A 26,395-nucleotide genomic window follows, 5' to 3' on the forward strand; every position below is an offset into this window, starting at 1 on the left:
CTGATACCTTCATTAGCACACACACAAAAATAACAAGAATAATAATTCGAGTGAAAAAGAGCAATTGAAGTAAAAAAGAACACTGGGTACCTTTGTCTATTTGTTTCCTTCCCCTATTTTTCTACTCATCCATCCCTAAACTAGACAAAGTGGAGTGTGGTCCTTATGGCTTTCCCAATCCCATTGTCACCCCTCATAAGCTACATTTTTACACAACTGTCTTCGAGATTCATGGGTTCTGGGTTGTAGTTTGATAGTTTCAGGTATCCACCACCAGCTACCCCAATTCTTTAGAACCTAAAAAGGGTTGTCTAAAGTGTGCATGAGAGTGCCCACCAGAGTGACCTCTCGGCTCCTTTTGGATTCTCTCTGCCACTGAAGCTTATTTCATTTCCTTTCACATCCCCCTTTTGGTCAAGAAGATGTTCTCCGTCCCACGATGCCGGGTCTACATTCCTCCCCGGGAGTCATATTCCACGTTGCCAGGGAGATTCACTCCCCTGGGTGTCTGATCCCACGTAGGGGGGAGGGCAGTGATTTCACCTTTCAAGTTGGCTTAGCTAGAGAGACAGGGCCACATCTGAGCAACAAAGAGGCATTCGGGAGGAGGCTCTTAGGCACAACCATAGGGAGGCCTAGCCTCTCCTTTGCAGCAACCGTCTTCCCAAGGGTAAAACCTGTGGTAGAGGGCTCAACCCATCAAACCACCAGTCCCCTATGTCTGTGGTCATGTTAGCAACCATGGAGGTGGGGTAGGCGAATACCCCTGCATTCTCCACAGGCTCCTCAAGCGGGCACTACATCTTTTTTTTTTCCTTGTTTTCTTTTTTTTTTTTTTTTTTTAACTTTCCCTTCTTTTTTAAATCAACTGTATGAAAAAAAAAGTTAAAAAGAAAACAAACATACAATAAAAGAACATTTCAAAGAGACCATAACAAGGGAGTAAAAAAAAGACAACTAACCTAAGATAACTGCTTAACTTCCAACATGTTCCTACTTTACCCCAAGAAAGTTACCTAATATAGCAACATTTCTGTGAACTTGCTCCTACTATATCCATCAGAAATTAACAGACCATAGTCTTTCCTGGGCATCCCCAGAACGTTAAACAGCTTATCTGTTCTTCTTGGATTATTGTTCCCCCTTCCTTAATTGCTCTCTATTGCTAGTTCCCCTACATTCTACATTATAAACCATTTGTTTTACATTTTTCAAAGTTCACATTAGTGGTAGCATATAATATTTCTCTTTTTGTGCCTGGCTTATTTCGCTCAGCATTATGTCTTCAAGGTTCATCCATGTTGTCATATGTTTCACGAGATCGTTCCTTCTTACTGCCGCGTAGTATTCCATCGTGTGTATATACCACATTTTATTTATCCACTCATCTGTTGAAGGACATTTGGGTTGTTTCCATCTCTTGGCAATTGTGAATAATGCTGCTATGAACATTGGCGTGCAGATATCTGTTCGTGTCACTGCTTTCCGATCTTCCGGGTATATACCGAGAAGTGCAATCGCTGGATCGAATGGTAACTCTCTATCTAGTTTTCTAAGGAACTGCCAGACTGACTTCCAGAGTGGCTGAACCATTATACAGTCCCACCAACAATGAATAAGAGTTCCAATTTCTCCACATCCCCTCCAGCATTTGTAGTTTCCTGTTTGTTTAATGGCAGCCACTCTAATAGGTGTTAGATGGTATCTCATTGTGGTCTTAATTTGCATCTCTCTAATAGCTAGTGAAGCTGAACATTTTTTCATGTGTTTCTTGGCCATTTGTATTTCCTCTTCAGAGAACTGTCTTTTCATATCTTTTGCCCATTTTATAATTGGGCCGACTGTACTATTGTCATTGAGTTGTAGGATTTCTTTATATATGCAAGATATCAGTCTTTTGTCAGATACATGGTTTCCAAAAATTTTTTCCCATTGAGTTGGCTGCCTCTTTACCTTTTTGAGAAATTCCTTTGAGGTGCAGAAACTTCTAAGCTTGAGGAGTTCCCATTTATCTATTTTCTCTTTTGTTGCTTGTGCTTTGGGTGTAAAGTCTAGGAAGTAGCCGCCTAATACAAGGTCTTGAAGATGTTTTCCTACATTATCTTCTAGGAGTTTTATGGTACTTTCTTTTATATTGAGATCTTTGGTCCATTTTGAGTTAATTTTTGTGTAGGGGGTGAGGTAGGGGTCCTCTTTCATTCTTTTGGATATGGATATCCAACTCTCCCAGCCCCATTTGTTGAAAAGACCATTATGACTCAGTTCAGTGACTTTGGGGGCCTTATCAAAGATCAGTCGGCCATAGATCTGAGGGTCTATCTCTGAATTCTCAATTCAATTCCATTGATCTATATGTCTATCTTTGTGCCAGTACCATGCTGTTTTGGCAACTGTGGCTTTATAATAAGCTTGAAAGTCAGGGAGTGTAAGTCCTCCCACTTCGTTTTTCTTTTTTAGAGTGTCTTTAGCAATTCGAGGCATCTTCCCTTTCCAAATAAATTTGATAACTAGCTTTTCCAAGTCTGCAAAGTAGGTTGTTGGAATTTTGATTGGGATTGCATTGAATCTGTAGATGAGTTTGGGTAGAATTGACATCTTAATGACATTTAGTCTTCCTATCCATGAACATGGAATATTTTTCCATCTTTTAAGGTCCCCTTCTATTTCTTTTAGTAGAGTTATGTAGTTTTCTTTGTATAGGTCTTTTACATCTTTGGTTAAGTTTATTCCTAGGTACTTGATTTTTTTAGTTGCTATTGAAAATGGTATCTTTTTCTTGAGTGTCTCTTCAGTTTGTTCATTTCTAGCATATAGAAACATTACTGACTTATGTGCATTAATCTTGTATCCCGCTACTTTGCTAAATTTGTTTATTAGCTCTAGTAGCTGTATCATCGATTTCTCAGGGTTTTCTAGGTATAAGATCATATCATCTGCAAACAATGACAGTTTTACTTCTTCTTTTCCAATTTGGATGCCTTTTATTTCTTTGTCTTGCCGGATTGCCCTGGCTAGCACTTCCAGCACAATGTTGAATAACAGTGGTGACAGCGGGCATCCTTGTCTTGTTCCCGATCTTAGAGGGAAGGCTTTCAGTCTCTCACCATTGAGTACTATGCTGGCTGTGGGTTTTTCATATATGCTCTTTATCATGTTGAGGAAGTTTCCTTCAATTCCTACCTTTTGAAGTGTTTTTATCAAAAAGGGATGTTGGATTTTGTCAAATGCTTTTTCAGCATCTATTGAGATGATCAATTGATTTTTCCCTTTTGACTTGTTAATGTGTTGTAATACATTGATTGATTTTCTTATGTTGAACCATCCTTGCATGCCTGGAATGAACCCCACTTGGTCATGGTGTATGATTTTTTTAATGTGTCTTTGGATTCGATTTGCAAGTATTTTGTTGAGGATTTTTGCATCTATATTCATTAGGGAGATTGGCCGGTAGTTTTCCTTTTTTGTAGCATCTTTGCCTGGTTTTGGTATTAGATTCATGTTAACTTCATAAAATGAGTTAGGTAATGTTCCATTTTCTTCAATGTTTTGAAAGAGTTTGAGTAAGATTGGTGTCAGTTCTTTCTGGAAAGTTTGGTAGAATTGCCCTGTGAAGCCATCTGGCCCTGGGCATTTATTTGTGGGAAGATTTTTGATGACTGATTGGATCTCTTTGCTTGTGATGGGTTGGTTGAGGTCTTCTATTTCTTCTCTGGTCAGTCTAGGTTGTTCATATGTTTCCAGGAAATTGTCCATTTCCTCTACATTATCCAGTTTGTTGCCATACAGTTGTTCATAGTATCCTCTTATAATTTTTTTAATTTCTTCAGGATCTGCAGTTATGTCACCTTTTTCATTCATTATTTTGTTTATATGGGTCTTCTCTCTTTTTGATTTTGTCAGTCTAGCTAGGGGCTTGTCAATCTTGTTGATCTTCTCAAAGAACCAATTTTTGGTGATATTTATCCTCTCTATTGTTTTTTTGTTCTCTATGTGATTTATTTCTGCTTTAATCCTTGTTATTTCTTTTCTTGTACTTGGTTTAGGATTGGTTTGCTGTTCATTTTCTAGCTTCTTCAGTTGATCCATTAGTTCTTTGATTTTGGCTCTTTCTTCCTTTTTAATATATGCGTTTAGTGCTATAAATTTCCCCCTTAGCACTGCTTTTGCTGCATCCCATAGGTTTTGGTATCTTGTGTTCTCATTTTCATTCGTCTCTATATATTTAGCAATTTCTCTTGCTATTTCTTCTTTAACCCACTGATTGTTTAGGAGTGTGTTGTTTAACCTCCAGGTATTTGTGAATTTTCGAACCCACTGATTGTTTAGGAGTGTGTTGTTTAACCTCCAGGTATTTGTGAATTTTCGAAGTCTCTGATGGTTATTGACTTCTAATTGTATTCCATTGTGGTCAGAGAATGTGCTTTGAATAATTTCAATCTTTTTAAATTTATTGAGGCTTGTTTTATGTCCCAGCATATGATCTATTCTGGAGAAAGTTCCATGAGCACTAGAAAAGTATGTGTATCCTGGTGATTTGGGATGTAATGTCCTGTATATGTCTGTTAAATCTAATTCATTTATCAGATTGTTCAGGTTTTCAGTTTCCTTATTGGTCTTCTGTCTGGTTGATCTATCTATAGGAGAGAGTGATGTGTTGAAGTCTCCCACAATTATTATGGAAACATCAATTGCTTCCTTTAGTTTTGCCAGTGTTTCTCGCATGTATTTTGTGGCACCTTGATTGGGTGCATAGACATTTACGATTGTTATTTCTTCTTGCTGAATTGCCCCTTTTATTAGTATGTAGTGGCCTTCTTTGTCTCTCAAAACATCCCTGCATTTAAAGTCTATTTTATCTGAGATTAATATTGCTACACCTGCTTTCTTTTGGCTGTAGCTTGCATGAAATATTTTTTTCCATCCTTTCACTTTCAGTTTCTTTGTGTCCCTGTGTCTAAGATGAGTCTCTTGTATGCAACATATTGATGGTTCATTTTTTTTGATCCATTCTGCGAATCTATATCTTTTAATTCTGGAGTTTAATCCATTTACATTCAACGTTATAACCGTGAAGGCATTTCTTGAATCAGCCATCTTATCCTTTGGTTTATGTTTGTCATATTTTTCCCCTCTCTCTATTAATATCCTTTATTGTACCCATACCGAATCTCTTTAGTACTGAACCTTTCTCCAAGTCTCTCTGTCCTTTCTTTGTTTCTCTGTCTGTAGGGCTCCCTTTAGTATCTCCAGTAGGGCAGGTCTCTTGTTAGCATATTCTGTCAGCATTTGTTTGTCTGTGAAAAATTTAAGCTCTCCCTCAAATTTGAAGGAGAGCTTTGCTGGATAAAGTATTCTTGGATGGAAATTTTTCTCACTGAGAATTTTAAATATATCATGCCACTGCCTTCTTGCCTCCATGGTGGCTGCTGAGTAGTCACTACTTAGTCTTATGCTGTTTCCTTTGTATGTGGTGAATTGCTTTTCTCTTGATGCTTTCAGAACTTGCTCCTTCTCTTCTGTGTTTGACAGTGTGATCAGTATATGTCTCGGAGTGGGTTTATTTGGATTTATTCTATTTGGGGTTCGCTGAGCATTTATGATTTGTGTATTCATGCTGTTTAGAAGATTTGGGAAGTTTTCCCCAACAATTTCTTTGAATACTCTTCCTAGACCTTTACCCTTTTCTTCCCCTTCTGGGACACCAATGAGTCTTATATTCGGACGTTTCATATCATCTATCATATCCCTGAGGTCCATTTTGATTTTTTCAATTTTTTTCCCCATTCTTTCTTTTATGCTTTCATTTTCCATTCTGTCATCTTCGAGGTCACTGATTCGTTGTTCAACTTCCTCTAGTCTTGTACTATGAGTGTCCAGAATGTTTTTAATTTGGTCAACAGTTTCTTTAATTTCCATAAGATCATCCATTTTTTTATTTAGTCTTGCAGTGTCTTCTTTATGCTCTTCTAGGGTCTTCTTGGTTTCCTTTGTCTCCCGTACTATGGTCTCATTGTTCATCTTTAGTTCTTTGAGTAGCTGCTCTAGGTGCTGTGTCTCTTCTGATCTTTTGATTTGGGTGCTTGGGCTTGGGTTATCCATATCGTCTGGTTTTTTCATATGCTTTATAATTTTCTGTTGTTTTTTGCCTCGTGGCATTTGCTGAACTTGATAGGGTTCTTTTAGGATTTGTAGACCAATTGAAGTCCTTATCTCTAATTTATCAGATGTACAGCTTCGTGGAGTACACTTTCTCTAACTAACCAGCAGGTGGCTTCCACGAGCCACCTGTTCTCCACAAGCCAGTTCTCCCCTGCTTAGCCTTTTTGGTGAGTGGGGGAGTGAGTCTTGTGGGGTCCAGTTGGTGTACCAAGCTTGCGTGTGTAGTTGGTGTTGCCTGCCCTCTATATGGGGCGTGTTTCTGGGCAGTCGGGGGGGGGGGGTGGCTCTAACAATCAAATCTCCCTGGTGATCCTAGAGTTTTAAGGCTGCTGCAATAGTCTAATCCTGGTGATCCTAGAGTTTTAAGGCTGCTGCAATAGTCTAATCCTTCAGTTCAGACCTGCCACAGTTTGTCTCTGCCACTGACCCACAAGTCCTTGGTATTGGCGTATGGCTCCTGAGACTTGCAAGTGGGCCCCTCTTCCAGGCCGTGCACCCCCTGGTCCTCTGTTGAGGGATGACTGTGCTATGTCACAGGTGAGTGCCGTCCCCCCAGGGCAGTTCTGGGCTGCTGGGCTGTGTAGGTAGGCTCCCAGTCTGCTGAAATGATGGCTAAATGGGGCTTTGTTAATTCACACTGCTCTACCTTCCCAACTCTGGGACAATCGGCTGAGGTTGCAGGGAAGGCTAATGTCCACGCCCAGTTTTGTGGTGTGTGCCTGTTATTTGAAGCACTTCCGTCACACTGGGTTGTCTGGGGCAGCTCTAGGCTATGGGGCTGGCGATGGGCAGGAGTGTTTCCTGTCCACCAGGATGATGGCTGTGAGCGGACACCCCCCTTTTCTTGGGAAGTTGTGGTGTTTGGTGAATTTTCTCAGCCACTGGATTATTGCGTTTTGTCTCAGAGCTCTCCTAGTTCTGCTCTTGACTTGACCTGTCCAAATTGCAGGTCTTTGAAGCTTTCTGTATTGGGCTTCTTAGAGTAATTGTTTTAGAAAAAGAAAAAAGGATTAAAAAAAAAAAAAAAAAGGGCCCTCCTCAGAGATCTAATGAGTTATTGAAATGCTAAGAGACAAAGCAACCAGGGCCATTAAGGAAAGGTCCACAGGGCAGAGAGATCAGCTTTTCTTCGGGATTTGCATATGCGCCTCAGGGCCTGAGCTCGGGCCTGAGCTCTGCCCTTCCCCTTTCTATGTTCACCAGAACTCCAAAAATCCTCCGCTTTTATTTTGGAGTTTTTCGTGTTGTTTTTTTTCTATGCCTATCTCCTCTCTGCTGGGCTGGCTGCTCTCAGATTCTCTGGTGTCTGGTCTCCGTCTATCTATGGTTGGAGTTTGGATCAGCAGAATGAGTTTCCGATAAGGGCTGCCACTGCAGTTCTCCCTTCTCCTTCCCGGAGCTGACAGCCCCTCCTCCCACGGGACTGAGCCTGGCAGGGAGGGGCGCGGTTCCCCTGGCCGCAAAAACTTACAGATTTCGCTGATCTCAGCAGTTCCACGTTTTCATGAGTGTTGTATGAAGTATGCCCAAAGTCAGATTGCTCTGTGGTGTCCAGTCCACGCAGTTCCTGGCTTTCTACCTACTTTCCTGGAGGAGTAACTAAAACATACAGCTCACCAGTCTGCCATCTTGCCCCGCCTCTGTACATGTGATTTTTGCATCCCGTTTTTCTCTTTATGAATCACATTTCTTTGTTATTAAAAATCCTTTGTATCATTTTAGATGACTGCATACTATAAATTTTTAGGGCATATTATAATTTAAGGATTTTACTGTTAGACACTTAGGTGGTTTCCATTATTTTGTTATCATACTATGATAAGCATCTTTTTTGCCTACAAAATCCATTTCAAAGATGATTTTCTTAGGTAGATTTAGAGAAATGAAATTACTGTATCTAAAGGAAAGCCACTTTTATGGTTTTCAGATGCTTATTTCAGAAATACTTTTCAGAAAGTGTATATCAATTTATACTTTTACCAGGAATATAGTAAATGAATACATTTTGAGAAACTCTTATTATTATTGAGTATTACCCATTTAAAATTTTTCAATTTCTTTTTTCTCTATAGCATATGTTTAGTGCTCAGCACAGAAACTTGGCTACACAGAGCAGACATCAGATGGGTACCAGTAGTTTGATGGAGCGTTTCTTGCAGGATGTACTGCGGCACCACCCGTATCAGTATCAAGAAAGCAGGTAAAGTAGCTGAATGGGAGAATATTAGTTCATAGGTATATATTGTAGTGGATATTTGTGTGAATGTTCCAATATGTCTTAAAGTGAATCTTTACATCAAGAAATATAGTTAATGTGAAATTTTATCTAGTAATTTCCCATTGCAATTTTTTTTTTATTTTTTAGCATAAATAAGAAATTTCACTACAAAAGATACGGCTTTTCCTGAATAAAAGTCTTTGGCCAACAAATGATTACATATCATTAAGATCTTTTATGTCATAGGATTAGGCAGTGGAATAAGGAGGGAGCAAAAATAACTTAAAAGGTTAGTAACAGAAAAGCTGATCGCAATAGCCTAATAAGCATGGTCAAAGTAAAAATTAAGTCAAATCATTAATGAAACTCTTAGCTCACTCTGAATAGAAGAGATGTCAAGTAGAGTGGCTCTTTTTATAATCTTTCAATATCTTGATAACTTTCTCCAGTATAAATTTATTCGGGTTGTTTTAATAAAAATAAATATTTTGATAACGTTCAAGGGTTAAGGTCCCATGTTAGAGAAAAACATTGATAGATTAAATACTGTAGGGAGTTTGCATCTACAGCTGTGTAAGAGAAGGCAAACAGATCATTAGCACATCTGTGCAGAATTAGCTAAAATGAGCACCACTAGCAGAAAAAGGTATAAAGTTCTGTGCTTTGCAAGTCACCAGCCCAGAATTTAGCAAATGGTGAAAAGTTTTAATGGAAGAAAAAAAGGAGGAAAAATATGTGATTTCTTAGCTGATGAAAAGATTGAATTAGCTCATTTTGGATCAGGGTAAATTTCCAGTTTCTTGATTGTATAAACAATGCTTTAACAAATACATTTGTACATGCAACTATTTTTATGGTATAGATTACTTATAGTTTGAACTTGTAGGTCAAAGTTTATGGACAGTAAATTGATTTTTAATTTTTTAACTTTTCACTTTTGAATAATTTCAGACTTACAAAAAAATTGCAGAAATGGTACAGGAATTCTAACCTTCACCTGGTTTCCCCAAATCTTAAATCTAACATAACCACAGTACAATGATCAAAATCATAAAATTACATTGATACCATTATCTTAGTTAATCTATAGAACTTATTTGAATTTTGTCAGTTGTCCCATTAATGTCATTTTTTGAACCAGAATTTAATGCAGGATTACTCAAGGCATTTAGTTGTCATAACTCCTTAGTTTCTTATAATCTTGATACTCTTATGAAGTACTGGCTAGTGATTTTGTAGGATATCCCTAAATTTGGGCATGCTTAATTTGGATATTTATTCAATTATTTATTTATATCACTGTAGACTCATGGATTTTCTTTTATTCTGTGGGTTGTAATCTATTACTATGATTGATTATTTTCTTGCTCAAATTGTATATGGGCATTTTAAATCCTTTTAATAGACACTTCCTAAAAGGCTATACCAATTTACATTCACACCAATAGTATATGAGAGTGCTCATTTTCTGTCACCCTTGTCAACAGTGGGATTATCAGTCTCCTTTTTCTCTCAATACAATAGACCATAAATGGTATTTCTTAGTTAGCCTTTATTTATGAGTAAAGTTGAACCTCTCTTTGCATATTTATTGACCATATACTTTGCACATTTTTCTGTTGTTACTTAGATATGTTTTAGATTTGTAAGCAATCATTAAATATGTATAATATTCCTTTGTATTTTAACTATGGCGTAAGTATTTTCTCAGAATCTGTCACGTCTTTCAACTATGTGTGGCATCTTTTACCATACAGAAATTAAACACTTTGTCATAATCAGATGTAAGGGGAGTTTTCCCTTATGGATTCTTTCATGTCCTTTTCTTCATGTCCCTGTTTCTTCTTTTAAATATTTTTAATCTTCCTGGAATTGTTTATATTGTGTGAAGCAAGATTTCTACTTAATTTTTTATAAATGGGTACCTAAGTATCCCCACTGATATAAAATTTAACCTGTAGCATAAATTAAGTTTCTGTATTTGTGTATGTGTGTGTATGTATGCATGTATGTGTATTTATGATTTTGGGTACCATTCTGTTCCCTTGAGTTTTTTAATCCCATGCAAACACCACATTATTTAATTGTATTTATATGCTTTCTAAATTATGGGGTTTATGTTTTGTTTGTATGTCTTCCTTCTTATTCCCCTTTGTCTAGATATTGTAGGTTTCTCTTTTATTTTGGCCTTCTCCAAGAACTGTGTTTGCTTTTTGTTTTTTATTCATTAATTTTCCTTTTTTTAAAAATTAATTTATTTATTCTACCTTTAGGGAAGGTTTTGTTTGTAATTTTTCTATCTTCTTGAATTGGCGCTCATTCAGTTTGTTTCCATTTACTAATTTTTATAATGGATGTATTTAAATATATGAAGTGTCTATTATTGCCATATCTCATACATTTTGATGTATAATTGCTTGTGTTTTTTACTTATGGATAGTTTTTAAACATTTCCTTTTTATTCCAAGAGTTTTATCAAAGAATGGTTTAAACCTTTAATGGTTAGATTTTAGGAGAGGTTTTTTTTTTTTTTTGTAAAACTAGTTAAAAATGAATAGAAATAATAGATTGTGATTTGGTTGTTAATCATAAACACATTCACTTAGAAATATAGATGCAAATCAAAGCATCTATATTATATAGTGATTCCTAACTTTTTGGGGGTTTTGCCAGCTTGTTTGATTTAATGATTTTGCTTTTCTTTGTTTTCTTCCTTTTCTGTTTTCCTTTCTTTCTTTAGCCAAATATTACAGATAAGTTTTATTTGTGAATGTCATATTCTTTAAGGCAAATGGAGATAATCTAGGTATCAGAAAAACTAGGGAAAAGTATTGCACCAAAAATTTCATTGATTAAAGTTCAGAAGTCTGAAAAATTAGGGAATTTTTTGCCCTTTTTTGACATTATATTTTAATATGAGGGTTAGCTTTTTTACCTTTTCCAAATTTCAAGTTAATGTTTATTAAAATAATAAATTTTGATGGAAAAGGAAGTAGTAGTGTTATGTATGACATATTTAATAAAAACAGTTGCTTGTGACTGACACGTGTGCATGTGCTCTTAGATAAATGTGGCATCTATCAAATTGAAAAATATTTAATAAAAATATTTTAATATGTTATTCTATTTTTTATTGTTTTAATAGACTATTTTTTACAACAAATTTAGATTTACAGAAAAATTGGGAAGATAATACAGAGAGTTCTCCTATATCCACTTTCCCTTGTTTGTACAATCTAATGTGGTATCCTAGATGGAATCCAGGAACAGGAAAAGACATTGGGATAAAAACTAAGGAAATCTGAATAAACTATGGCCTTTAGTTAATAATTATATAGCAATATTGTTCATTAATTGTTACATATTCTATTCTAATATGTTAGTGATATTGTTCTTTGAATTTGCCTCAGCATCTAGCATAGGACTCCATAGGCCTCAGTACCTAGCATAGTAGTAAGTCCTTAGCAGATAGTTGTTGTATAATTGAAATATTGCCTCCCTTTAATTAATAATTCCGGATATGTCAAAATCATTTTATTGAAAGAGCAATTGCTCAAGTGATTTGGGTCAAGCATGTTGTCTTGATGCTGGTAGAGGAGATTAATAGGCTGATTTTAGATATCAAAATTTTAGATATTTTAGAAAATAGTTTAAATTAAAAGTTTGGGGAATACATACACATAGACATAAGTCAAATAACACATTCAAAAATAAATCTTCCTCATATTCCTGCCCCCAACCACCCTGGTCACATTTATGTAGGCAACCAGTATGACCAGTTTCTAATGTGTCCTTCTACAGATATTCTAAGTGTATGGTCTTTCCCTGTCTATGTTACATAAATGGTTGGTTTCAGTCATTTACTATTACCAAAAAACAAAGTAGCAATGAATATTCGTATACATTCCTCATTCAATATATGAGGGAACCAAAAGTAGAATTAGAAGGTCAGAAGGTATATTAGTTTCCTGCCATCACAAAATATCACAAACAGAGTGACTCAAAACAAAAGAAATTTATTCTCTCTCAGTTCTGGAGGCTAGAAGTCCAAAATCACGGGGCTGAGAGGGTTATGCTCCCTCCAAATCCTCTAAAGGAGGATCCTTCCTTGCCTCATCTAGCTTCTGGTAGCCCCAGGCATTCCTTAGCTGGAGCAGCATAACTTTGAGCTCTGCCTCGGAGTTATGGCTGTCTTCCCTCTGTGTGTGTGTGTGTCTCTGTCCTAGATTTCCATTTTCTTTATAAGGGCATCAGCCATATTGGATTTAGGGCCCATTGGAAACTAATATGACCTTATCTTAACTAATTACATCTTTGGAAAGACCTGTTTCCAAATAAGGTCACATTCACAGATGCTGAGGAGCACAATATAATCCATAAGAGAGTGTATATACATTTTAAATTTTAATAGATATTGCCAAATTGTTCTTCATAGAGCTTAAACTTATCTATACTCCTACCAGCAATGTATTAAAGTGCCTGTATCCTTACACCCTTGCCAAAATCATTGCTAACATTTGTGAGTTCTTACTATGTACTAGACGTTTTTTTTTATAAAGCTCTTTACATATAACAAATTTACTTCTCAAAACAATCTCATTGGGGAAAATACTATTATTATTATTACCCTTTTTCAGAGATGGAAAACTGAAGCATGGAGAGTTAGGGAACTTGTGCCAAACTTTCTGATATTTACCACTTTGATAATTGAAAAATATGTAGTTTTATTTGCATTTTTCTAATGTTTAGGAACCATTTGTACTTTTTTAGCAATTTGTGGAGCTACATCCATCCCCTGCTTTGATTACTTCCCTGAAGTATATACAATGTACAGCTTGATGTGATTGCCTTGATTATTTGTCCTCTAAGGATGGCCTAGAATAAAAGAAAAGCATTTACTGTGCTTTATTTTAACATTTAAAAAATAAATTATTTTTTTTAGATATTAGAATATTTTTTGGATTTCCCCTTGCTTTTTAGATCAGCACACAATGAGAGACTTCTTATGAATACTGTGTCAGCCTCTGAAGTGGCTCATTTTGATGATTGTATTCCTGAAGAAATGGCTGACAACACTGCTGGATTCACAGGAGAGAAACCCACCAAGGGTTTTGAACCTATTGAAGAGTTATGTTCCAGACCTAGCAAATCTCAGGAATATATGAAGAATGTTTCAATTAGACCATCAGTTATTAAAAAAATGGAGAAGGGGCAGCAGCAGCCCTTGGAGTTTGTTCATAAAAATGGAAGTGGTATAAAAGAATTTAATCTAGTAGATGTTGGTCAAGCTTCAAATAGTGGACAAAACTTAATATCTCCCTCAGTGATTTCCAGTGCTCCTACTAATTATTTATCTGAAAGTTGTTATGACAGACCAGTTACAATTAGTGCTACTAGGTTACCACCAGCAGCGCGTCTGGATTCAGTTGGTAAATGTGATCTAACCAAAGGCAACAGATGTCTTGACCAAGTAGACAAGGGTTCTAGCAATCCTGTGCCATCAGGCTATGTAGAAACTTCTTCAGTTTCACATCAGAATCCTAAAGAAACAAATAGGAAATCTTTATGTAGAAATTCAGGTAAATTATTTTTACAGGAAGTTGTAAAATCTCAGGGTAAAACTTTGTCAACTGGCTTTCAATTCCATGAAATTGCTGCTACTGCGGGATCTTTCAGATTTGAATCTCTTTCAAAATTAGCAGTAAACTCAGCAGTAATCCTGAATAAAACTGACATGCCTTCTAATAAAGGAATCTTTGAAGATACCATTCCAAAGTACCATGAGGAATTCTTTTCTACTACAGATTGTACCCAAGAAGAAAAGTGTTTGGTTTTTAGCAAGTCATCCTTTTTGGAACAGAAGAGCTCAGTAAGTTCTGAAATGAAATTTGATTGTGGCTCTCTTCCATCAGTGACTGATCAGCCTCAAGAGACTGTACAAGACCTGAACCTTTGGAAGGAAGAGCAAGTTGACCAAGAAGATAGGAACTGTGAATCTAGAGGTTCTGAAATGAGTTTTAATTGCAGTTCTTCCTTTCATTCACTGACTGATCAATCTAAAGTGACTGCCAAAGAAATAAACTTTTCAAAGGAAGTATATGATGATCTGCAATATAAGAATAATAAATGTTATGTTTCTGAATTAAGTTCTGATTGTGATAGTTCTCTTTGGTTGGTTACCAATCAATCTCAAGTGATTGTTAAAGAAATAAGCCTTCAGAAGGCAATGCATGTTAGCCTGGTTGACCAAAGCTATGAATCTAGTAGTTCTGAAATTAATTTTGATTGTGATGCCCCATGTCAGTCAATTATTGACCACTCCCAACAGCCTATAAAAGAAGTAAACTTTTCCCAGGAAGTGCACATTGGCTTGGTGGATGAGAACTATGGATCTAGGAGTTCTGAAATAAGTGCTGATTCTTTCCCAGTTCAAACACTGGTTGACCGGCTCCCAGAGGCTGACAAAGAAATAAAACTTTGGAAGAAGTTTCACATTGGCTTAGTTGATAAGAGCTATGGGTCAAGTTGTTCTGAAACAAGTTTTGATTGTGATATTTCTCTTCAGTCAGTAGTTGAACATTCCCAACTGGCTGTCAAGAAAAGAAATCTAAACGATAGGCATGTTGACCTGAAAGATAAGAATCATAAACCCAGTGGTACTAAAGCACATCTTGATTGTGATGTATCTCTTCAGACTGATGAACCTCAGATGACTGCTAAAGAAATAAATCTTCTGAAAGAGAATGCTGACATTGTGAATAAGAACTGTGAATCACATGGTCCTGAAATGCATTTTCATACTGTTGCTCAGTTAGTGGCTGACCAATCTCAAGTAGCAGTTAACGAAGTAAATCTTCAGGAAGTGGATATTGACCTGGAGAATAAGAGTGATGAATCTAGCATTTCTGATCTAAGTTTTGATTCTCATGCTTCTCTTCATCAGTCAGCTAATGATCAACCTCAAGAGGCTCTGGGCAAAATAAATCTTAAAGAGTTCAGTGTTGACATGGATGTTAAGAGCTATGAATGCTCCAGTTCTGAGTTGACTTTTGAGTCCGATCCCCTTCTTTTGTCAGTTACTGAGAAGTCTCAGCTGGATGTTGAAGAGATAAGAGAAGAGCATATTAACCTGGAAGATAAGAGCTGTGAATCTAATAGTTCTGACATAACTTTTGATTCTGATATTCCTCTTCTATCAGTAGTTGACCAGCCTCAAGTGACTGTTTATGAGGAGGAACATGTTGATCTGGAGAATAAGAGTAATCAATCTTGTGTTTCTGAAATAACTTTTGATTCTGATTCACCTTTTCATTTGGGAACTGATCAATTTGAAGTAGCTGTTAAAGAAATGACCATTCAGAAAGAAGAGCATGTACACTTAGAAAACAAGAGTAATGAATCCAGTGGTTCTGAAATAAGTTTGAATTCTGATGTTTCTCTTCATTCAGTGACTAATCCTCCTGAAGTAGTTGTTAAAAAACTAGATCTTCGAAAACAAGAGCAAGCACACTTAGAAAATAAGGGAAGTGAACCTAGTGGTTCTGAATTTGGTATGGATTATGATATGACTTTTCATTCAATGACTGACCATTCCAAACTTCCCATTAAAGAAATAAAGCTTCAGAAGGGACGTGTACACTCAGAAAATAAGGGTAATGGACCTAGTGTTTCTGAAATCAGTTTGAAATCTGATATCCCTCTTTGCTTAGTGACTGAGTATTCTGACAAATCTATTAAAGATATAAAACTTCAGAAAGAAGAGCACAGACACTTAGAAAATAAGGGTAATGGGCCTAGTATTTCTGAAATCAGTTTGAAATCTGATATCCCTCTTTATTTAGTAACTGATCACCATGACATAGCTGTTAAAGAAATAAACCTTAAGAAAGAAGAACAGGTACACTTAGAAAATAAGGGTCATAAATTTGGTATTTCTGAAACAGCTTTGCATTCTGATATCCCTCTTCAGTCAGTGACACATCAATTTGAAGTAGTTGTTGAAGAAATACACCTTCAAAAAGAAGAGCATGCTGACTTAGAAGGTAAAAATGTGGAACATTTTGGTTCTGAAATAATTTTGGATCCTGATGTCCCTCATTATTCAGTGACTGAACCTCAAATAACTGATAAAGAAATAAACATTCAGAAAGAAGAGCATGTTGTCCTAGAAAATAAAAGTGATGAATGTAGTGGTCCTAAAACAATTTTGGATTCTGATGTCCCTTTTCAGTCAGTGACTGAAAAACCTCAGGTAGCTCTTTTGAGGGAGGATGTTTTTCACCCAGAAGATGCGGGTACTGAAGCTAGAGATTTTGAAATAAATTTGAATATTGCTCTCCCTTCTCATTCAGTCACTGACCAACCTCAACTAGTTCTTTTAAAGGAAAATCATACTGATCTGGAAGATAGGAACAGTCTATCTAGTGGTAATAAAATAAGTTTTGTTTCTGATGACCCTCTTCAGTTATTGGCTGAACAACTTCAGGAAGCAGTTACAAAAATAAACCTGTGGAAGGAAGAGGATATTGGCCTGGAAGATAAGATTGATAAACCAAATGGTTCTAAATTAATACATAACTCCAGTTTTTATCTTCAGTCTGTGGCTGATGAACCTGAAGTAACTGTTAAACAAATAAACCTTGAAAAGGAAGATCACGTTTACTTGGAAGATAGGAATAGCCAGTGTAGTGGTTCTGAAATGAGTTTGGATTCTGATTTCTTGGTTCAGTCAATAGTTGATCAACCTCAAATAACTATTTTGGAGCAGGACCACATTGAGCTAGAAGATAAGCACAATCAATCTTGTGATTCTGAAATAAGTTTTGATTCTGATGACCCTCTTCAATCAGTTGCTGACCAACTTAAAAAAACTGTTAAAAAAATTAGACTTTGGAAGGATGAAGAAGTTGAGTTGAAAGATAAGAGGGGTGACTCTAGGAGTTGTGAAATTATATGTAATTCTGATGTTCTTCAGTCAGTGGCTAGCCAAACTGAAGGAGTTAAGGAGATCAGCCTTTGGAAGGAGCATGTTAACTTGGAAGATAAGATTGTCAAACCTAGTAGTTCGAAATTAAATTTTGATGCTGATGAACGTCTTCAGTTTGTGGCTGATGAAATTCAAAACTCTATTAAAGAAATAAATTTTCTGAGAGAGGAAAATGTTTGTCTGGATAATAAGGGCTATGGGTCCAATGGTTCTGAGATAATTTATGTTTCAAATGTCCCTCTTCAGTCAGTGGTTGAGCAACCACAGATTTTGAAAGGGGGGCATGCTAATCTGAAAGATAAGAGCAATGAACCTAGTGACCCTAAAATAAGTTTTGAGTCTGATGACACATTCCAGTCAGTGACTGACCAATGCCAGGCAACTGTTAAAGAAATAAGTCTTTGGAAGGAACAGCACATTTACCTGGAAGATAAGAGCTATAAACTAGTAGATTTTGAAGTGACATATGATTCTGATATTCCTGTTCAGTTTGAGGCTGATCAGTTTCCTGTGGCTGTCAAAAAAATAAACTTTCCAAAGTATTATAATGACCTAGAGAGTAAGAGCTGTAAATTCAGTTGTTCTGACATAAATTGTGATTCTGACGTAAATTGTGGTTCTGGTATTCATCTTTCATCAGAAGTTGACCAACCTCAAGTACCTTCCAAAGAAACAAGCCTTCAGAAGGAAGAACATCTTGTTGTTGAAGAAAAGACCAAACAACCTAGTGATTCTGAAATGATTTGTGATTCTGATGTCCCTCTTCAAATGGTTAAGCAATCTCAAGTGTCAGTCAAAGAAACAAATCTTCAAAAGGTAATACTCGTGGACCTGGTGACCAGTGATAGTGATTGTGAAATAATTTCTGATTCTTATATCCCTCTTCAATCAGTGACTGACAGACCTCAAATGACTGTCAAAGAAATAAGCTGTGTAAGTGCAAAATGTATTGATCTAGAAAATGAGAGCTGTGACTCTTGTGGTTCTGAAGTAAGAGATGTTTGTGAAGCTCCTCCGCGATCATCGACAAGCCAATCCAAGGAGACTTTCAAAGTAGTAAATCAGAAGGAAGACTATATTATTCTGGAAGATTCAAGCTGTGATATGTGTGGTTCTGAAATAAATTTTAATGTTGATTCCTCTCATCAGTCCATGGCTTTCCAAACACAAAGTCCTGATTAAAAAAAATGGAGAGATCTATTAACCCAGAAGATGAGAGCCGTGAATCTAGTGGTCCTAAAGGAAATTTTACTTGGAAAGACTCTTCCCAAGCAGTGACTGACCAACTGCAAAAAGCCAACAAAGAAGGCAACCTTCAGAAGGACCTGGAAGATTCTAGCCTAAAAAATAAGAACTGTGAATCTAGTGTTTCTGCAGTGGATTGTGATGCCTCTCCTGAGTCAGTAATCCATCAGATGGCTGATAAAGAAAACTTTGGAAGTTAAAACATACGGCTCTAGAAAGTGTGAACCTTGTCGTTCTGAGATGAATTTTCAATGTGATCCCTCTCTTCAGTCTAAGCCTCAAGAAGCTGTTTATAAATTAGACCTATTTAAGAAGATGTGTTTTGACCTGAAAGATAAGAACCATGATTCCCATTCGAACTCTTTTCCCATTGTTGATTTGGTAAGGAACCTGGAAAAACCAAATGGGGTCATAGAAGATGATCCTGGTGAACCAGTTCTTGAAGACTTCCCTCACATCCCTCCTTCATTTGGGGGGAAAACGTGGTCTCAAATAATGAGAGAAGATGACATAAAAATTAATGCTCTTGTGAAAGAATTCAAGCAAGGTCATTTCTACTGTTACTTTGATGATGACTGTGGGACCAGGAAAAATAAAAAAAAGAAATTTAATAAAGGAAAAAAAAATTACCCAGACTGACCTTAGTCGAGACACTGCATCAGTTCAAGTGCTATCAGATTGTGATGATATTGCCGATGGTGTTTTGGATATTGATGACTTTTCAATGACCTTAGGTAAACCATGCCATCATTCTCCAGCAAAGAAGCCTTATAAGGAAAAATGGTGCATGGCTTTTTGATGCCAGACTGTAAAACTAAGCCATGGAACACAAACCAGTTTCATGAGTTATCCAGTGATGAAAAGAAGAATAATTAGACAAGAGGAAAACTCACCAAAAAGGAAGTGTTTGCTCTTACAGAATGACAAGATAACAAAAAAGAAAATAAAAATTGGAACAGTTGAATTTCCTTAGTCACATATTAAGTTTTTGAAGCCTTTGATGCCCAATGCCTTAGGCTATATTCTTTCTTCTCTAAATATTAAACTGAAGGCAGGTGAATCCCTCAGCTTCTCTAAAATGAGACACCATAGTTACACAGATAGTTGGGACACTAATATACGGTACAGATATAAGCAGGATACCTTTAAGTATTATGATCCATTGCCTCATCAAGTTGTAATTAATCTTCCTCTGAACACAGTAGTACCAGAGTCTGACAGGCATAACTGGGTCAAAATTCATTTCACTGGAAGTGACCTAAACCCCTGGGCACAAAATGATGCTCATGTACAAAACTCTGCTTTAGCATCTCTTTTGACAGTAAGATATGGGTTAAAGTCACATCAGGGGGCCAGTGAATCTTCTGTTTTTCTAGAAAAGACAGAGGTTTTGAATTCTAGTGAAATTCCAAAGGAAAGTAGTTTCCAGTTAACTCTTTTAAGACATGATGTTTCCAAAATTGTCCCCAAATCAGTTAGAAATGAGTCCTTAGAAAGTAAAAATAAAAAACAAAATGCAAGGAAGGAAGATGACAATTAGTAATAAGCCAGGTTTTCCAAAAAAGGTTTATAGACCTGTTATTCTCCAACAACAAAAAAAAAACAGAATAGCTTCAGAAAAACAGTCAATTTGGATCAGGACCAAACCAAGTGATATAATTAGAAAGTATATTCCAAAATACTCTGTTTTTATGCATCATAGATATCAATCCAGGAGCGCTTTTATTGGAATCCAGCTTAAGATGAGAAAAACTGATGTCAGTAGGCTAAAGAAGGTGAAGAGACCAGCCAAAATGCTTTTAAACTGCTCAGTTCCATCAGCTGGTACTGAAGAGCAGTTAAGAGAGACAGTGAGTTCTGCTCTGAAGCAACCTGTGCAGGATTCTTCCAGCATTGCAGAAAGAAAGACGAATGGTAATAAAAATCACCTTAGCACCCAAAAACAACCTTCTAGACCTGTTAAAATATATGATCTGAGAAATTTAAAATCTGATAGAATGAGGACTCGGCTGTCAGACAAATTGAGAGCTAATAAAGTAAACTAGAACTTTTTGTGTTAAGTTGAAGATTTAGTACTCCAGCTGAAATATATTTGGTATTGAATGCACAAAGCTTTCCCAACTTTGGGGTGAAAATTAACCTTGAACTATGTTGCCATAGATATTATTTTTCAGAACTTTTATCTTCATTTGAAATTAGTGCTTAGATTCCTTTATTTATTTATTTAAGACTCAGAAGTATTCTTTGCCCACCATTTTCTGAAAACGAGCTTCATCTTAATTTATTTCATAATGTAATTTAGCATAGTATATAAAATTTTGTTCCTCAAATCATGTTGCTTATTTTTATGATTGTATCTTTCTTGCCAGGAGACTATAATGCTGCAGGAATAAATACAGCAAACTTATTATTATCTTTTTACTTCTTAAAAATTGAAACACATGCATATAACCTACATTTTATGTGTTTCAGAGTGATATTGTCGGTATAGTAATCCTAAGTGAATAATTAAAAATGGAATATAATAAATTACCTCAACTTTTGACTGGGGTTGACTTAAATAATCATAATAAGCCGAAGACAATTTAGCTTTCTTTTAAAAGCATCCCAGAGAATGAGATTCCATAATCTTTAATCCAGTTTTCAAAAGCTGTCTGGTAATTTTATATACATAACACGTTCCTCATGCTCCATTTAAATTGGATCTGCAAGTCTCTAACTTTACTCATTTACAGTGCACACCTACAATCTCTAGGTTTTCCATTAGCATTACTAGATCTTAAGAGGAAAATCTTGCCAGTGTGATTATGCTATAGTACCACCTTTACTCCCTTTCACATAAAGAGTTGGTGATATAATATGAAAATCTAGGTTATTTTATGGCCTTATCTCTTAAAAATATTTTAGACATTACCGTATAATTTTTTAATTACTTGAACTTATTATTTTTGGTAATATTAATTAGGCAGGCTATCAATTGTTATCATTAGCAGATTATTTATAATCTTAATATTTTAAAAGAGTGAATAAAACTAATAACCTAAGTAGAGGCCCATTTTGCAAATGAAAAATTATGAACTTTTATGTTAGTTTGGCTTTCTTGAAGCTTGCAAGGGAAAGTTATTAAACTATTCAACTGATTTTAATAGTTCTAATAAAAAATGTAAATACGCAGTGTAAGTCTGGGGAACTCAGAATATATTAATATCCTTTATTCAGGGTTACTGGGTAGAGCTGTTACAGATGTATCCAATTTCCTGTTAAGCCAAGATCCTGGACCCCTTTCTATCATTAATGTTTGAGGTGGCTTGAATTTTATTGAAACTAGAATCAACGGTAAGATAGATCATGATTTCAGAGATATAAAAATGAGTTATCTTAGAATTAATGAAATATAGTATAACATTTGGTTTTATTTTGGGGCCATTTAACCTATGGGTGTGTTATAATGGTATTATGTTGTAATTTCTTCTACATTTAAATAGTAATTATATTTAAAAAACTGGTAAATACTTATATTTTTGGCTGCAAAGGGACATTTGTGGCATTTCTTTCAACTGTGCCTTCTTATATACAAACATTTAAATTTCCTTTCTTACAGTATCACTGAAAGCCTCTAATTCAAAATGATCCTCCAACTTTAATTTAGGAAGAAAACTCTCTTCTACTGATTAGGAAGTGAACAGTTAATGTATAAAAATAGTCCGTGTGTATTGCTGTCTTCTTATGGGATAGACACAATTCCCTTAAGTACTAGTAATAAACATTCCTTATGCTTCTAATGTAAGTTGAAAAACGAGAATGTATGGAAATAATGTACTGTTTACACAGTAAATGAGACATTTATTATATCACGCAGAGAGGACAATTCTTATAATTGAAGTGATTAAAAATTTAGAGTTAAAACAATTTTACTACCTTTTTCAGATTGGAAACTTCTAAGTACCAATTTTTAAAAAAGTATATATTTAAACTTTATTTTATTGAAAATATAAGTAAAATGCAGCAGTGGTGATTTCATTTAACAGTTTGGAAATATTTTCTAATTTTTTAAAAAAATTTAAATTTTCTTTTAATTTTTAAATTTTTTTAAATTCAGTTTCTAATTTTTTGTAATCAATAATATTTTAGACAAGTTTAAAAACTTGAAATTGTAAAAATTATAATTTAAATCAAAAATTAGGATTTTCAGAATTTGGTAGGATACCAGATGTGCCCACCCTTTGACTAAGTACATTTTCACTTAACTTGCAGATTAGATAAAACAATGGAATATTTTCATATATTCAAGAATACATTAAACTCCTTTAATAGTGAAAAATCACATAACAACGATAATTAATATTTATTAGATTTTTCCTTATGCATTGTCTTGCAGAGATTTTTATTATAATTGCTCTAAGTTGTACAGTACAGACCATTGTATAAAGGGTGTATTGCTTTTGTGCATTTAATTTAGTTATGTAACTACGGCTCTGAGTGATACTCTTTTTTTGTAAAGAGAAACTATATTTAAATATTCAAATAATGGTATATTTTCATGTGAAACTTATATGAAGACTAATACTATATTTTTTATAATGTAATTTAAATGCTAAACTTGCTTTTGAAGTTATCAAGATAAAATTTATTGTGTATTTAAATATGTCTGTATTTTTTCCTCATGTTGGAAAACTTTCTGGGAATACTTGAATGGAAATAAAAATATATTTTACAATTGGTTTGAGAAATAATAAATAAAAGAATATAAATGTTGGTGATAAGAAAATAGTTTAACCAAAGATACACAGGTAATATTTAGTGGAGTGGTTATTTCAAAGGATTGAAATTAAATAACTGTTTCTTAGTCTGGTGGTGTGGTGGGGTAGCAACTTTTCACTTTGTATACCTGTATTGAATGGCTATAGAACAGTATAGAGTTCAGAATGCAGTATCAATATCACTATTTGACACCTCCTGGGAAGAGAGATCTTTGGTGCCTCCAGAACCATAGTGTATGTTATAAAACACTAGAAAACATGGAAGAATATATGTATATATGTCAGTGAGGCAGGTGCCTTTGGCCCCAATAATGTCGACTTCCAGTGTTTTTTGGTCCAGGATTATATTGTCAGGATGAGCAACATCCTGCCCTTTACAAATAAAGAATTACTGGAGTAAAAATGTAAGCTGGAAATCCACCTTCAGTAAAGGACTTTTATATATATAGAAAATATGGAAAATAGTGAAAAATCATGTAATTAAGGAGTTACACACCAAAATGTTAACTTAAGCAGATAGGAGGGAATGGGGGAGGGTGGTAGGTTGAGGAAAAGTCTCAACATTTCCTTATACTTTATTTGGACTCCAAATATTAGGGAACTAACAAGCTATATATTCAGTTTTCCTTTGTTCTTTTTATACTTTATATGTGTTTTTAAAAGGTTACCCAAAAGTGTTTCAGGCTTTGTACCTTGCTAAAGTAATAGGTCTAGGATTTGCTGAATCTTTAAATAACTATGAAAATATTCTTTTTTCTATATTTATAATTTATTGCATGCATGTTATTTACATGCGTTTTCCAAATTTTTAAGCTGGATGTATGTGTGTGCACATGTCGAGCCCTTATCAAGTGCCAGGCATAGTTCTAAGCTTTGGACCTGTATTATTTCATTTGATCTGAAAAGAGCCCTTCTGAGTTAGGTGCTATAATTATCATTATGTATCAGATGAGAAAATTGAGGCAAAGAGCAGTTAAATAATCTCAAAGTCAAGGAGCCAAGTAAATGGTGGAGCCAGTATGCTAAACTCATGCACTTCTGTGAATGCATATTCTGTTCTTTCAGTTACTGTTCTATTCTGCCTACCATCTAGGGTTCTAAAATTATAGAGTTTGAATTTTACAACTTGACAGGGATCTTATGTCACCTGGTCCATCCTTCTCATTTTATTGTTAATGAAAGAGACCCAGAGAGATTAATTGGCTTGCCAAAGATTATACTTGGTGTTATTTTTAATGAGGTATAATTTACATATCATAAAATCCATCTGTTTTGAGCATACAGTTCAATGATTTTTAGTGAACTTACTAAGTTGTGCAACCATCATCACAGTCCAGTATTTGAACATTTTCATCCCTCCACTAAGATTCCTCATGCCTGTTTATAGTTGATACCCATTCCTACCCCTGGCTCCATGCCTCCACTAATCTACTTTCTGTCTTTATGGGTTTGCCTTTTTTGGACATCCAATATAAATGGAATCATGCAGTATGTGGTCTTTTGTGCTGGCTTCTTTTATTTGGCATAATATTTTTGACATTCATTCATGGGGCATGTTATCAGTATTTTGTTCCTTTTTACTGCTGGAGTGTTTATAGTTTTTAATAAAACTGGTAGTAGGACCCTGGTCTCCTGATAACAAATATGATAAAACAGTTAAGCTTGAGGCTGGGTTTTCCCTTTATGCCTCTCATACCTGTCATCCTTAATTACTACTCCAAATTCAAGACCAACCAAGATAACCGCTTTTTTTTTATTGCTCTTACCCTGTACTTGAAAGCTCTAAGCCGCTTCTGTTTTTGGACTCTATCCCTTTTCTGCCCATCTTAGCATTCTTTTCTCTGTGTTTTGTGAAATCTCATAGTCAGTGTCAACACATTACCCTTTGTTCTCTATCCTTTCACAATAGACTGCAGTAATCAAAATCTGAGAATCATATCCGAGTTGCCCATTATCCTAATCCACATGTGCCACAGAGGTAGGAAGTGGTGGTGGTGGTACTGGCTGGGGTGAACATTATTTTTTTCAGTCATAATTTTAATTGAAATACTATGTTATTAGTGTAATTGTGAATAGAAGTACAGAAACTATAGATGTACAGTTTGATGAATTTTTCACAACCCTAATCAAGCAATAGAATATTATCAGCATCACAGGAGCACTTTTGTCACTCTCCCAATTTTCTGTACCCCCCTCCCCCAAATAACCACTATCTAATTTTCTATCATCGTTGATTACATTTACCTGTTTTTGAAGTATGGAATTGTACTAAAGATGTTATTTTTGTACATGGCTTCTCTTGCCTAACAATTTGCTTGTGAGATTAATCAATGTTGTGGCATGTAGCAGTAATTCTTTTTCATTGCCTCATGGTATTCTGTTGTCTGAATATAATACAGTTTATCTATTCTGGTAATGGGCATTTGGATTATTTCTAGTTTTTGGCTATTACAAAAATTGGCTGTGGATATTCTTGTATATATCTTTGGTGTATAATATTAATGTGCTTATTTTTGTTGAGTGTTTCTGTAAGAAGGGAATTGCTGAGTCACTGGGTATTTTTATAATACCCAGATATTATCAAATAGTATTCCAAAGTGATTGTACCAATTGACACACTAACCAGCAATATAGAGTGCCAGGTGCTTGATATCCTTGTCAACATGTAGTATTGCAGTCTTTTACATATTAGTTGTCTGGTGAGTGTGTAGAGGTATCTTGTAGCTTTAATTTGCATTTTGCTGGTAATTTCTTGTATGTTTATTGGCCATTTGGATATCAACTTTGGTAAGTACTTGGTTATATCTTTTGCTCGGTTTTCAATTAGGTTGTCTTTTTCTTATTGATTTGTTGGAATTGTTTCTATGTTTTGGATTTGCATTTTAGGTTGGATATATGTGAGGCTAATACTTTCTTTTACCAAGTAGCTTTTTTTCAAACTCTTCTAAAGTAGTCTTCTGATGACTCCAATTTGTTGTTATTTTCTTTGTGGTTAGTGATTTTTTATCTGTTTTAAGAAATTTTTGC

At 35.3% G+C, this 26,395-nt stretch overlaps 1 protein-coding gene across 1 annotated transcript in view; it reads left to right on the forward strand.

Annotated features, from left to right (window-relative positions):
• The window catches only part of ZDBF2 (zinc finger DBF-type containing 2), a 44,781-nt gene extending 21,496 nt beyond the window's left edge, over positions 1 to 23,285 (forward strand). Inside the window, 7 exon segments of the mRNA XM_037849895.1 lie at positions 8,232 to 8,359; positions 13,358 to 18,542; positions 18,545 to 18,788; positions 18,791 to 18,823; positions 18,826 to 19,211; positions 19,213 to 20,118; positions 20,120 to 23,285. Of these exon segments, the coding sequence (XP_037705823.1) occupies positions 8,232 to 8,359; positions 13,358 to 18,542; positions 18,545 to 18,788; positions 18,791 to 18,823; positions 18,826 to 19,211; positions 19,213 to 20,118; positions 20,120 to 20,653 (7,416 nt within the window). The 3' untranslated portion in view covers positions 20,654 to 23,285.
• Positions 23,286 to 26,395: the final 3,110 nt, after the last annotated feature.

Source organism: Choloepus didactylus, chromosome 9, assembly GCF_015220235.1.
Source record: "Choloepus didactylus isolate mChoDid1 chromosome 9, mChoDid1.pri, whole genome shotgun sequence".
NCBI lineage: Eukaryota > Metazoa > Chordata > Mammalia > Pilosa > Megalonychidae > Choloepus > Choloepus didactylus.